At 40.9% G+C, this 15,410-nt stretch overlaps 1 protein-coding gene across 4 annotated transcripts in view; it reads left to right on the top strand.

Moving 5' to 3' along the window:
* LOC109915379 (trifunctional nucleotide phosphoesterase protein YfkN-like) overlaps positions 1-15,410 on the top strand; it is a 57,260-nt gene that overhangs the window by 31,828 nt on the left and 10,022 nt on the right. For all 4 annotated transcript variants that reach the window (XM_048602476.1, XM_048602468.1, XM_048602461.1 and 1 more), the window contains 2 exons: positions 3,692-3,857; positions 10,657-10,804. In XM_048602476.1, the coding sequence (XP_048458433.1) occupies positions 3,692-3,857; positions 10,657-10,804 (314 nt within the window). The remainder of the gene's footprint in view (positions 1-3,691; positions 3,858-10,656; positions 10,805-15,410) is intronic.

Raw genomic sequence — 15,410 nt, 5'->3', positions numbered from 1 at the left:
ACTATGATATTGAGGGTGTTGTGTATATTCAGAGTTGCCTATTTCTACTCCTTCGAGCTGCAGCTGTTTGTCCATTCCCCTGTGAAGTGCATTTGGCTTTGAGGAAGCCAGTTGCTGTTGATATTACTGCTCTTGGTACTGCTGAACTGCCAGCCACTTTAGCTCCTTGTCAGAGGTTGATGCTACTGCTGAATAAATTGCTCTCATGATGCAATCAAGGCTGACCACAAGGAATTTAGATTAAGGTAGTTGAAAGTACTTCAAAAGAAAAGATGGAAATGACTCAAAGCAGTTAATTTAAGCTCTCATGAGAAGATCCTGGAAGCATAAGCCTTTACTGAGGCTTGTCAGAAGTTTTCCAATTTCAATCTTAAAGGCTTCTCAGCATGTTGGTTTAATTGCTCAATCTCCTTCCCCTACCTTCTTGACCCTGATGAGTTCCACACATCTTGGGAACAATGTTAAAGTCAGAATGCTATGTTAAATTCACACTTTGTGAGCTACCTCTCTGAGTATATTTTATTCCTGACAGTATCATAGGGGTTCCCAGCTTACCTCCAAATCTAGAATTCGCTGAAAAAACTCAGCAGAACTGAGGAAGGGTCACCGACCCTGAAACATTAACTCTGATTTTCTTCCTTCACAGATGCTGCCAGACCTACTGAGCTTTTCCAGCAACTTCTGTTTTTGTTCCTGATTTACAGCATCCACAGTTTTTTTATTTTGTTTTTTTACCTCCAAATCTACCTGGGTTAGACCAGAAGTGGGCAGGATTATGCTAGGTTTGCAGCCCAATAGCGTTTTTTGGGGGGCTTTAACTTGGATTGCAACTAAAACCACCTCTCCTAGGCAGTTAAAATGTTGTGGAATATTTTAGGCTAGCAGTCCTACTCCTAATAGCTATTTTTTGTTGTGTGTTTGAAACTATATTTCAGTTGTTTTTAAAAGCAGAATTAGTTTCAAACTATTTTGACTGCATGATCATTGACCTTCTGGAACTTATTGTTTGTCCTCAAGAATGGAAAAAAAAAACTTTACTGTGGTACTGGAGGTTTACAAGTAACTTTGAAACCATACTGCCCCACATGCCACGTCCTTCAGTGAGGACAAAGGGGAAAGAACTAGCAAGAAAATCTTATCCTTCACGAGGCCTGTATTGATAGCTGACATTTTTCCACATCTTGTCAATTTTGAAAGGCTTAGGCCTAGAAACCTATTGAGTGAGAGTCTTTTCAATCAAGGGGAGTGTGGAGTAGTGGTAATATCTCTGGACTAATAATCCAGAACCCAGGCTAATGTTCTGGGAACATGGGTTCGAATCCCATCATGACTGGTTAAATTTGAATTCAGTAAAACATTATTGCCCATTGGGAGCTGTGTAACTGCTGTCAATTGTTGTAAAAACTCTATCAGGCTCACTTAAGAAAACATTCCAATACCACTATGGCTTCCCCATTCCCTAATTTACCATTCGTATGATACTCACCATCACTGTATTCTCTTGTCCAGGATCTTGCGATGAAAGCCACCATGAGTAACCTTGAGTCATTGCCTTTGAGGTCTACAGCATAGGAAATAGGCCTTTTGGCCCATCGCGTGCGCAAAGCAAAACAAATTGTCAAATATTTTTATCAAACAATTAACTTTAAACAGTTGATTTTTTTTTCATTCTTATGTATTCCCTTAGTGCATATCTTGACGTGTGTTGCCTGCCTTAGTCTTCTATACATTATTATTGACTGCAATGTGACTGGTGCAAATCTGTTGACTTAAGGGAAAGTCTGCAGACAGCCCTGGAAAATATCCTCAAGTGTCAGGTCCTAAAAGGACCAAAAAATTGCTTTGGAGCATATTATCTCTGGATGGTGGCACCTGTTTGGGATTGCTGGCTGAGAGCAGCACCTTTGCCACTGGTGGAGTGGCAGTGGTAGTAGCATCAATGCTCCCAAAGAGAGGATGGCAGATTTGTGCTCAATAGTGCCACTTTTTTGGTTTTTTTGAGCAGAAATTTCCAAGTTCTAGTAATCTGTTGGAGCAAAGATTGTTGGACTCCCTCAAGAACCTGCATTTATCTTTAGAGTAATCTGTAGCCATGATGGTAGCAGTCTGACTCGGGCCTTGAGAAGCACGTATGAACCTCATAACATCAGATTGAGCATCCACTAAGATATTGTGTAGCTTCCACCTGTGCAGGAAGCTGAATCAGCAGCCAGCAAATGCTGCATTTCAGGTGGGTCACAAGTGCTGTCATGTAGTTAATTGGATGGGATCCAAGCTCTGCACAAGCCAATGTACCACACTGGAATCAGACTCATTCATGCTCCTTGACAGCATCAGGCTTGTCAATTCACTAAATGTCACAACTTCACAACTTGTCAGCATTCTCCTGTAGGCTGTCCCATTTGAAGGCCTCACCTGAGATCCCTGTTTCAGCACTCCTTTGCATTTGCACCCTCCTGTCAACTGGCACCTAAGCTATTCTTTCTCCCTGAAGTCTGACTGCAGTCCTCTTCTTCCAGGTGACTCATTACGTACTAATATTGATGTGGCATTAATTCTAGAGTGACAGCGCCTGAACTGATGTGACTTTTTCAGTCAATAATGATGCTGCTTCCTTATCAGAGGTCTGCTATTTCTGTCATCTTTGAGGCAGCAGTGGTTGGTTGGGTGGGACCCTTGGATATCTGAAAACAGAAAAATTATAAGTATTGGTTTGGAGTGACATAGGTTGGACAGCAACAGGCCCATGTTATTTCATCTGCAGCTTGCACCATGCCAGATATCAGGATGAGTGCGAGGTGGGAGTTCAGAAAGGATGAAGACCGTAACATATGACCACCCGCAATGTTCTTGGTGATGCTGGATGATGGGTCCTCTGATGCTACAGGTACATAAAGTGCAGATAAATCTCCTTTGTAAGGCTGGGAGGCATTCCTAACCCCTGATGTGTCTGCTTTGCTCCCTTCAAATTTATTTCATTTTGATCTGCAAAAAGAAGTTAGAATCTGAGTGATTCTGTAGCTCAAAGTGATTTGTCTATCATGGCTGAATAGTTGGAGGTATTTGGAAGCAGCAAGAAGTGGGTATAAAGATGAGGTGGCATATCTGAAATGTGAGACTTATGATCTTCATGTTACGGATTGTTAATGAGTAAATGATAGTCAATATGGTTCATTTAGCAGCATGAGAGGTTGGTGATGCAATAAGTAGATGTTATATGAGGATTCATTTACCCTTGAGGCCATTGAATTTTCCTTAACACTGCTGCTAGATTCTTGGCACCAAACTCCTTGCTCCAGATGACCTACTCTCACACATCATTCAGAGGGCATACCTTGAGGTTCTTCTGGAGATCCTGTGGAAACCTGACCCTCTCTGCCCTCATACTGTATTTCCTTTGTTGTCAATTGCAGTCAGATACTGACCGTCAATGACTGTGTTTCCTTTCATTCAGAGGAAAGCCAGAGGCTAGTCTCACATTGCTGTTGAATTCTGCATGCAGAATGTGTAGCTGGTCAACAGCACAGGTCATGGTCATCTGCATGTAACGTTTAGACAAATAAGGAAATAGCATAAAGTTTCAATGCAAAAACACATGTATATCAATTTTTAGTCTGGTAGAACTACAGAAACACCTTGGACTTGGTCTGGAAAGATTTTGTAGATTCAATCATTGTTTTCAAATTTCTAGGTACATTGCGTTCAGATCGCTTACATCCACCAGGTGACTTCACCATGCATGATCTTTTGTTGGTTCTGCCTATTGTGGACCCACTGTTGGTTGTTCAGGTGACGGCAGAACAACTGTTGGATGCTTTAGAAAATGGAGTCAGTATGTATCCAGAACTCGATGGAAGGTAAGTATTTCTGAAGTTTTTATTATCTTACAGTCATAGATTTGTACAGCACGGAAACAAACCCTTCGGCCCAACTTGTCCATGCCGACCAGGTTTCCAAAACTGAACTAGTCCCATTTGCTTGCTTTTGGCCCATATCCCTTTAAACCTTTTCTATCCATGTACCTGTTCAAATATCTTTTAAATGTTGTAATTGTACCCACCTCTACTGTGTTCTCTGACAGCTCCTTCCATATACACACCACCCTTTGTGTGAAAAATTTGCCCCTCAGTTCCCTTTTAAGACTTTCCCTCTCACTTTAAACCTAAGGCCTCTAGTTTTGGACTCCCCTACTTTGGGGTAAAGACCTTGGCTGATTCTGCTCCTCATTATTTTAGAAACCTCTATAAGGTCACCCCTCAACCTCTTATGCTCCAGGGAAAAAAAGTCCCAGTCTATCCAGCCTTTCTTCATAACTCAACCTTCCAGTCTCAGTAATATCCTAGTAAATCTCTTTTGCACCCATTCCAGTTTAATAACATGCTTTCTATAGCAGGGTGACCAGAATTGTACGCAGTACTCCAAATGTGGCCGTGCTGATGTCTTGTACTACTGTGACATGACGTCCCAATTCCTGTAGTCATTGCTCTGACTGATCAAGGTGAGCGTGGAAAATACTTCTTCACCATCCTGTCTACCTGTGACATCACTTTCAAGGAATTATGTATCTGCTCTCCAGGTCTCTCTGTTCAACAACACTTACCCAGGGTCTGACCATTAACTGTGTAACTCCAACGCTTGTTTATCTTACCAAAATGCAACATCTTGCCTTTATCTGTATTAAACTCCATCTGCCATTCCTTGGCCCATTGGCCCAGTTGATCAAGATCCCGTCGTACTCTTAGGTAACCTTCCTCACTGTCAACTATACCACCAATTTTGGTGTCATCTGTGAACTAATCATACCTCCTGGATTCTCATCCAAATTGTTTATGTAAATGACAAACAACAGGAATATGCTGGGCCTGAACTCTCATCTCACTTTCTGTGTACCTGTTCAAATGTCTTTTAAATGTTGTAATTGTACCCACCTTTACTATGTCTTCTGGCAGCTCCTTCCATATACACACCACCCTTTGTGTGAAAAATTTGCCCCTCAGGTCCCTGTTAAATCTTTCCCTCTCACCTTAAACCTAATTGCCAGGCATCCTTTTACCTGCGAATAGCTTTCAACTTTTGAAAGTTCCTGTCTAATACCATCAAAATTGGCCTTGCCCCAATTTAGAACGCTAACTTATGGATAATTACTATTTTAAAACTGAGGGTCACTGGTCCCAAAGTACCCAATCTTGAAATTGCATGGTTGATTTAATGCAAAAATTTTACTAAATGAAGCAGAGTATTTGTTTATGCAACAGCAAAAATTTCATAGGATGTTTATGACTCCATGTTAGGAATGTTAATGATAATATTGAACCTAGTACACACATTTCAGAAAGTTTGCTAAACCAGGAGATCATTAATGTATTTTTCACAGTAAGTTCTTAGCACATTTAGATATTATGATAGGGAAAACGTCTGATAGAAAAAGTTGTGGCTGTAGCAAAATATGGTTTGTATTCTCTAAATTGGATCAGTTGCACCTAAATAGGGCTGCAGCCAATATCATCATATGGAGATTTTCTGGTGTTGGATAAAGTTAAAAGTAGCTTGGCACTGGATGGGAATCTGAATAAGGTTTAGAAGGGAAAGAAGCAAAGTTGAAAATGAGGACAGAAATTAAGTAAACACATTTTGAAGAGAGAAGAAATATAAACTAGAAAATAGACATAAGATGAATTTGTGCGCTTAATAGAATATACTTCAAGAAGTCTTTTGAATAAGGCAGATGAGGAGGGCGCACAGAAACATGTGGAAGTATTATATCATAGCTCAGTGCTTACTAAAATGTTTTTCCATTTGGATCATTTTGGTGCTTGAAAGTTGTGGAGACCCCAGACCTGTAGGAGAGGCAGAGTTTGGAATGTCAGTGAGAGCGGAGAGCAAAAGGAAGGCTGTTTAATTTGCAGGGTTTTTAAGCTAAAAGCCTATAAGATCAGGCAAGAAGGCGACATCCAATTTCTTGTTTCCATTTTCACAAAATATAGGAGATTTGAAGGCTGATAGCCCATGGTCGGAGCTCCGCAGCAGCCATTGCTGCATCAAAGCCTGTGACCCCAACATTTTGACTGGTGATCCCATTTAGGCTCTCAAACCACAAGTTAGGAGGCCCTACTTAGCTATTACTGACAAATGGATTGAAGAAGAGAAGGTATGCAATGTTCTGCCTGAACTATGCTCCAAGGGTCCATGCTTGCTGATCAACATGCCACCTTGTTTCCTTTTTGATTTTTTTTTTTCACTTGTGCATGGATCCCTGCACAACACCTGGGGAAATTAGTGGAGATGTAGTGTGGCAACTCAACATTGCTGGGGCTAGATTTTATCAGGAGGTGGCATATGGCTGAACCTGCAAAGGATCAGTTCTAAACCAGTCAACTTTAAAAAGATCCTGCTCCCACAGTGATAATATACTCACTGGTGGAGCCATTGATGTGAAGATTGGACCTCTATGTCCCTCAGTGGACAAGAAGAACCTTCCTTGAGAACTGCTGTTGGCTAATCTGATTGGCTGGCGGCTCTTGTAGTATCAGAGTTCCAGAAGTCAGTAGTGAGTACTACAATCCCGATTGGAAGAATCTTGATGGTGTCCGTACTGAAGTGAGCATTGGGCTTTCAATGTGGGTAGGTTGGGAACCCAGGGGGCTGGAAGGTGGCTGCGTTGAAATGGGGTACAGAAATTGGAGGCCTGGCAGGAATGAATAACACAAAATTGGGGAGGTAACATTTCTCATCCAGTTAGCTTGACATCTGTGATGGGGGAATCTATTGTAAAGGATGTGATAACTAAATATTTAGGAAAGTTTAGCAAAATTGAATAAATTCAACATGGATTTCTGAAAGGGAAATCATGATGTAAAAATTTGATGCATTTTTTTGAGGATATCACTTGTAGCATTATCAAAGAAGAACCAGTGGATATTGTGAATTTGGATTTTCAGAAGGCTTTTCATAAATTCCCACACAAGTACTTGGTAAATAAAATTGAGTGCATGGGTTTGAGAGGAATATACTAGTATAGGTTGAGAATTGTCAGTAGACAGAAAGCAGAGGAATAAATAGATCATTCTCAGGATGGCTGCATGTTACTATTGGGGGTACTGCAAAGGATGGTGCGAGGCTAATAACAATTCACAGTCTATCTACTATATGTGGGAACCAACTGTAATATTTCTACATTTGCTGATGACACCAAGTTGTGAAATGCAAGTTGTGAGGAGGAGGCAAGGAGGCTTCAAGAGAACTTGGACAGGTTAAGCAAATGAGCTAGAATATTGCAGATATAATATAATACGTGAATTTATTAACTTCGGCAGAAAACATAGAAAGGCAGAGTATTTCTTTAAATGGGGAGAGATTGGAAATGGATCTGGTTGTCCTTGTCTATAAATCATTAAAAGGTAGCATCTAGGAGCAGCATGCAATTACAAAAGAAAAAGGTATGTTAGCCCAGCTGGTGATGCTCGCGTTCCACAAGGGAATAAAAATAAAATTCATTTCAAAAGCATTTGTGTACTGAAAGAAGATGTCTTGCTGGAGTTGTATGGAGTCTTGGTGACACCTCACTTGTAGTATTCTGTATAGCTTTCATCTCCTTATCTGATCCATAGAGAGTCTGCACTGAGGTTCACCAGAATAATCCCTGAGATGGTGGCAATGTTTGAGGAAAAATTGAGGCAACTGGGTCTAGAGTTAAAGAGTGAGAGCTGATCTCATTGAAAGTTACAAAACCAATACAGACCATGACAGATGGATATAGTTAGGATATTTCCCCTGGCTGGTGACTCAACCCAGGGACATTGCCTCAGGTTAAGGGAAGGCCACTTAAGACTGGGGAGGTATTCCTTCACTCATAGGGTGGTGAATTTTTGGAATTCTTGATACCGTAAGAGTGTAGAAGGTCAATCATTGAACAAATTGAAGTCAGAAATCTATTGATTTCTGAAGAATAATGACATTAAGGGATACAGAGATAGTGTGGGAAAGTGATATGGAGCAGGTTTGATGGGGTGAACTCCTGCTTTTATGTTCTAATAATGGAGAATGAGAAGCCAAAAGAACAATTGAATTGCTCTGGATATAACAAAGCTATGGATATTGAGGTCATCAATCTGATTGAAATCTAATACAACCCCAATCTAACAAAGTTATGAACCATCCAGTTAATTCTCAGTTATTCCAATTGTTCTCAATGACTGGAAAGAAGGTGAGAGTGACTTGACAGTTGGTGGTCTTGATATTTGTCTGGTGAAATATACATTTCATCCATCAGTGGATGTTATTCTGATAATTGGTTAGAGTAAATAAAGGGAAAGATAGCGCTGTCATATAAGCATACAAAAAGAAGCTGACCCTATCTCTGCAGTAGCTGTTACAAAGGCAGCATGTAAATGAGGACAAAGAAGTAACGAAGAATTAATCAGTGATGGACTGTCAAAGCGACAGTGGGGAGATGAGACGAGAGGCTATTGCTGGGGATGCACTGCATATATAGTCGGTTCTGCTATAACGCATGTTCTGGCAACACAAATTGGCTATAACGTGACTGACAAATAGGGGAATGCTATTTCTCAAACACAAAATTGTGTTAGCTGTAACAGGATTCCCAGGTGCTCTTCATCCTAGATAATGTGCCAAGCTATACCGCCACCATTGGTGAGCTTTCTAAAAACATCAAAGTGCTATTTCTAAACCCCAAACACAGCCCCTCTCCTTCAATCCATGGACCAGGGTGCAAAAGCAGCTTTTAAAGCTCATTATTTAAGGAGCACATTTAAGAGGCTGATTGCAGCCACTGAGGGGATAAGGACAGTATTCTTCAATTTTGGAAGAGCTTTAACATCAAGAATGCAATTGACACGATCGTGGAGGTCTGGGGTGATATCAGTAAGTACCGCTTGCATGCAGTTTGGTGGAAGCTTCTCCCAGATTTTTATTTAAGATTTTAAAGTCTTTGATCTGTCAGAGGAGCTCCCAAGAATCAAAGAACATTGTGTTGATCTTGCAAAGCAAGTTGGATTTGAAGAAGTGGAGAGTGAGGACTTTGAAGAGCTGCTTGAGTCCCACTGTGAAGACCTCCCTACAACAACTTGTCGCTGAGGGGGAAGTGGAAGATGAAGTAGTAGTAGTCCAGGAGGCAGCATCATGACAGCTTTCCACTTCTGTTTTGTCTTCTATCCTGAGGGAAATTGAGAAGCAGTTGCAGCTCTTGGAGGACAACGATTGCAATGCAGAATATAACAGGGTAGCAGTTCATGGAATAAGGACTTAATTGGCACCCTATGAATAGCTTTTTCAATGAAAAAGGGAAGAGCAGATAAACTCTATCTTTTTTTAAGCCAACCTCCAAGAAACAGTCAGAAAACAATGAACCACATCCATCCATTTTTGGATTAACTATTTTTCGCCCAAACCCTGCAACCACAACTGCACATGATGAAGGTGGTGATGATGACCCTCAGCCCCTGCATTACCTAACACAGCAATCTCAAAAGCTCCTCCTCCATCAAGTCATCTTGACACTTTTTTCAAGGTAAGGTGTTAAATTTACTTTTATTTCATTATTAGATATGAATTAAATATTTATTCAAACTGTGCTATCCTTTGTGTGATATCACTTTTGAGTGATATTTTTTGGTGGTCTACTCCAACCCCACTTTGCCCATAGGCTCTGTTATTTCTATAGTGCGATGTTGCACAGGAACGCAACTATTGCGTTATAGCAGAACCGATGGTACCTTAGACGAGACTGAAAATAGTTTTCCTCTGCACAGGTACGTGGTGAAATTAAACACTGGTTTTCGTGGGGTTATGAGGATAGGGTGGGGATTGGGTCGGGGTCAGATGCTGTTCAGAGGGTTGCTGCCGAGTCCATAGGCCCAATGGCGGCTTTCCGTGCTGTAGGGTTTCTATGATTCTTGCCACTTAACCACTGTCAACCAAATTGTCTGCATTTCTCCAGGGTGCAGACTAAAAACTATTTTGTAAGGCCCTGTGGGTTCTGATAAACAGCCGTAGGCCTGCAGCTGTGCTAAAATATACACTGGTTTCATTGGTTTGTGCTGGGTGTCCCAGTTTGAGTTGAAGTCTCGATGAGAAATAATGGCACACCTGAGGTGGATAGGTTCAGCATGCACCAAATGCCTAACTTCTGCTCAGGGCAAGGGAAGAGAATGAGATTTGGCTCCTATAATTAAACTGTACACCGTACGGACATGTAAAGATCTACTTATTTCCTGCCACACTTCATTTAACATAACTGTTATCACAATTTAGCACATCTCCTGTTCTACTGTCAAATACATGGAAAGTAAAATAAATTTATAAATGGTATACCAATTGTAATCTGACTCCATTCTGATATTTGGTTTTAAAATATTTATCCCTTTCGTAACAGATCTGCATCAGCCTCCATTGGATACACATTTTCATTTGAGTAAATTCCTTTAAAATAAAATTAATGCGACTTGAATATATATAGAATACTTTGTTCAGACAATCAAGAATGGCTTGATCTAAATTAAATATTGAATAGAACATAGGTCAACTTCAATATTAAATTATTAATTTTCTAAACAATTAAATGTTATAAGAGTAGCTAAACATCTTAATAAAATCCACTCAATATTTGAAACTTCATTTAGGTTTCGTATTTTAAAGGTTCCCTCAAGTGGCAGGATTAGAGTTTGGATTTGATCCAAGTGCAGAACCGGGGCACAGGATTGTTGCAGACTCTGTGAAGGTACAGGGGCAGTACTTGGACAGGAATAGAACGTACTTACTTGCAATCAAGGAATATCTGGCAAAAGTAAGTAGTGATGTTGTACCCTTGACACTATTCCAAAAAAAAATCAAAATTATGTGTATAACATAAGTGTATTAGTTGTGTGTCATAAATTTTAATATACTTCAATCTCAATTATCATTGATGGTATCAGCATAGAAATGTTAATGTTTTAAAATTATTTTGTCATTTTAGTGTTTTTTGCTGAAGAATTAACCTATCGAGTAACTACTTTCTAGCTGTCAATTTTCTTTTCCTTATCCCTTGTTACATTATAGGACGTTTATTGTAACACCAAAATTCCCTATGGGTCTTGCTGGTCTCCTGCTATAATTTCAGAAGGTGACTGACAGACCTCTTTGGAACATGGCGTACATCTGTCTGTGCCAACAAACAAGGTATAGAATAAAGTATATGTTGAGGTCTTAGAAGATACTGGCCTTCAATTCTGCTTTCAGCTTCTATACCTTGACCCCGAAACTTTGCAAGAATTAATAACAATAGACATATTAAGAACTTAGGTTATTTTGACATTAAGAGGATTAGTAAAGTTGTAAGTAATACAAATTTGCACCCTGATTTTCTAAGTCTTCACATACTGATGGGAGTTTCCAGTTCATATGAACTTATGAATTAGGAGCAGGTGTCAGCTGTTTGGCTTCTTCAGCCTGCTGTGCCTTTCAATAAGATCATGGCTGATTTCATTACTCTGTTTCTGCCTATCCTCAATCTTTCAAACCCTTGTTTGTCAAGAATTTATCTAACTCTTGAAATTAAAATTATTCAAGGACTCTCTTCCTGGAAAGGTGGTAGAAGGATTGTTCCAAAGACCTAACATTTGGTGAGAAAATAACTCTCCTTATCTCCATCTTAAATGGATATGTGACCCCTAGTCCTTGATGTTCCCACAAGAGGAGATATAGCTTTTCCATATCCACCCTGTCAAGATTCCTCAGGATCTTCTGTACTTCATTCAAGTTGCCTCATACTCTTCTAAACTTCAAAACCTACAAACCTGGGCTATCCAATCTTTATTCATAAGACAACCTATCCATTTTGGGTATTAGTGCAGTCATCCATCTCTAAACTGCTTTCAATGTATTTATGCCTTTAAATCAGGAGAACAATATTGTGGACAAATACTCCAGATGTGGTCTCACATTAAGGCACCTCATGTGACTCAAGCATAAACTTGAACATTACCTAACTTTTGTATTCAATTCACCTCACAATAAACAATAATATTACTGTGGGCTTTCCTAATTACCTGCTGTAGCTGCACATTAACATTTTGTTATTCATATGCTAGGAAACCCAATTCCAGCTCCATTTCTTGATCTGCAAACTTCTACCATTTATACGGTGTTTATTTTTAATTTTTACTTTTGCTTCTAAATTTGAAATTGTCAAAGTTCCTGAGGTGCTGTAATCCAACCTTCCAATGGAGCTTTGAGCATTTTGCAGACTTACAGACTTCCCTGGGCGCCTCATGTTTTAAACAAGTGAGATTGAAATGATATTACGCAAGATTTTCTAACACTTGGCAGAATTTGCTTATAATACAAACCTTGCCAAATAATGATTGACTATATTGAGTTCCATTGCACGCACATGCCAGAGTATGATGAGTGATTCTGAACCCATAATGCCTCCCCAGCAAACTGAAGGCTTACATTAGGAACAGGAGTAGACCATCATGACTGATCAAGCACTTCAATGTCTTTTATTCGTACTATCCCCACAACCCTTTTACGCTGTTGATAAATAAAGATTTATCAACCTCTACTTTAAATATTCTCAGACTAAGATTCCACAGCTATCTGGGTAGAGTATTTCAAAGATTCACCACCCACTAAGTAAAAAAAGAATTCTCATTTTGGATCTAAATGGTACCTCCCTTATTTTTAATGTGCTTCCTGGTTCTAGAACATAGAACAGTACTGCACAGGAACAGGCCCTTCGGCCCATGATGTTGTGCCGAACATGACGCCAAATCAAACTAATCCCTTCTCCCTGCCCTTGGTCCATATCCCTTCATTCCTTGCATATTCATGTGCTTATCTGAAAGTCCCTTAAACACCTCTATCATATCTGCCTCCACCACTACCCCTGACAGCGTGTTCCAGACTCCCACCATTCTCTATTTCTTAAAAGAAACTTGACCCTCGCATCTCCTTCGAACTTTCCCCCTCTCACCTTAAATGTTTGCCCTGTAGTGTTAGACACTTCAACTCTGGAGAAAATTATTCTGACTGTCAACACTGTCTATGCATTTCATAATTTTATAGACTTCTATCAAGTCCCCCCTCAGTGCCCACTGCTCCAGAGAAAACAAATCGATTTTTCTAGCCTCTCCTTGTAGTTCATACTCTCTCTAATCCAGGCAGCATCCTGGTAAACCTCTTCTGCATCCTCTACAGGAAGGATGTGGAGGCTTTGGAATGTGACGAACGGAATTGAATGCAATACTCGAAGTGTGGCCAAACCAAAGTCTTATAGAGCTGCAACGTGACATCCTGACTCTTGTACTCAATTCCCTGACCAAAAAAGGCAAGCATGCCATATGCCTTCTTTACTTGCGTGGCCACTTTCAGGGAGCTATGGACTTGAACCCCAGTATCCCTCTGTCCATCAGTGCTGTTCAGGGTCCAGCCATTAACTGTATACTTTTCCTTAATATTTAATCTCACAAGGTGCAACACCTCACACTTACCCAGATTAAACTAAGTCTGCCATTTCTCTGCCCATATCTGCAACTGATCTATATTCTGCTGTATCCTTTGACAATCTTCTACACTATCCACTACTCCACTGATCTTTGTGTCGTCTGCAAACTTACTAACTACAAATCTACATTTTCATCCAAGTCATTTATGTATATCTCAAACAGCAGAGGTCCCAGTACGGATCCTGGCGGAACAGCATTAGAACAAAGAACAAAGAAAATTACAGCACAGGAACAGGCCCTTCAGCCCTCCAAGCCTGCGCCGATCCAGATCCTTTATCTAAACCTGTCGTCTATTTTCCAAGGATCTGTATCCCTCTGAGGGAGAGGACCTATTTACATTTGAAAGAAAATGGGCTTATTAGTGATAGGCAGCATGGTTTTGTGCAGGGAAAAACCTGCCCATTCATGTATCTGTCTAGATACATCTTAAATGGTGCTATCGTGCCCGCCTCTACCATCTCTGCTGGCAACGCATTCCAGGCACCCACCACCCTCTGCGTAAAGAACTTTCCACGCATATCTTTCTTAAATTTATCCCCTGTCACCTTGAAATCGTGACCCCTAGTAATTGAGTCCCCCACTCTGGGGAAAAAGCTTCTTGCTATCCACACCGTCTATACCTGTCATGAATTTGTAGACCTCAATCAGGTTCCCCCCTCAACCTCCGTCTTTCTAATGTAAATAATCCTAATCTACTCAACCTCTCTTCATAGCTAGCGCCCTCCATATCAGGCAACATCCTGGTGAACCTCCTCTGCACCCTCTCCAAAGCATCCACATCCTTTTGGTAATGTGGCAACCAGAATTTTGTGTGCAGTATTCCATATGTGGCCGAATCAAAGTCCTATACAACTGTAACATGACCTGCCAACTCTTGTACTCAATAACCCGTCCGATGAATAAAAGCATGCTGTATGCCTTCTTGACCACTCTATTGACCTGCGTTGCCACCTTCAGGGTACAATGGACCTGAACACCCAGATCTCTCTGTGCATCAATTTTCCCCAGGGCTTTTCCATTTACCGCACAGTTCGCTCCTGAATTGGATCTTCCAAAATGCATCACCTCGCATTTGCCTGGATTGAACTCCATCTGCCATTTCTCCGCCCAACTGTCCAATCTATCTATATTCTGCTGTATTCCCCGACAGTCCCCTTCACTATCTGCTACTCCACCAATCTTAGTGTCATCTGCAAACTTGCTAATCAGACCATCCATACCTTCCTCCAGCTCATTTATGTATATCACAAACAACAGTGGTCCCAACACGGATCCCTGTGGAACACCACTGGTCATAGTTCTCCATTTTGAGAAACTCCCTTCCACTACAACTCTCTGTTTCCTGTTGCCCAGCCAGTTCTCTATCCATCTAGCTAGTACACCCTGGACCCCATGCAACTTCACTTTCTCCATCAGCCTACCATGGGGAACCTTAACAAACGCCTTACTGAAGTCCATGTATATGACATCCACAGCCCTTCCCTCATCTATCAACTTTGTCACTTCCTCAAAGAATTCTGTCAAGCTGGTAAGACATGACCTTCCCTGCACAAAACCATGCTGCTTATCACTAATAAGCCCATTTTCTTTCAAATGTAAATAGATCCCATCCCTCAGTATCTTCTCCAGCAGCTTCCCCACCACTGATGTCAAGCTCACTGGTCTATAATTACCTGGATTATCCTTGCTACCCTTCTTAAACAAGGGGACAACATTAACAATTCTCCAGTCCTCCGGGACCTCACCTGTGCTCAAGGATGTTGCAATGGTATCTGTTAAGGTCCCAGCTATTTCCTCTCTCGCTTCCCTCAGTAACCTGGGATAGATCCCATTCGGACCTGGGGACTTGTCCACCCTAATGCCTTTTAGAATACCCAACACTACCACCGCCCCCCCCCCCCC

This window comes from Rhincodon typus, chromosome 1, assembly GCF_021869965.1.
Source record: "Rhincodon typus isolate 14 chromosome 1, sRhiTyp1.1, whole genome shotgun sequence".
In the NCBI taxonomy this organism is placed as follows: Eukaryota; Metazoa; Chordata; class Chondrichthyes; order Orectolobiformes; family Rhincodontidae; genus Rhincodon; species Rhincodon typus.
Note: the sequence above shows the minus strand (reverse complement) of the source record. Positions and strands in the feature narration are given on the sequence as shown.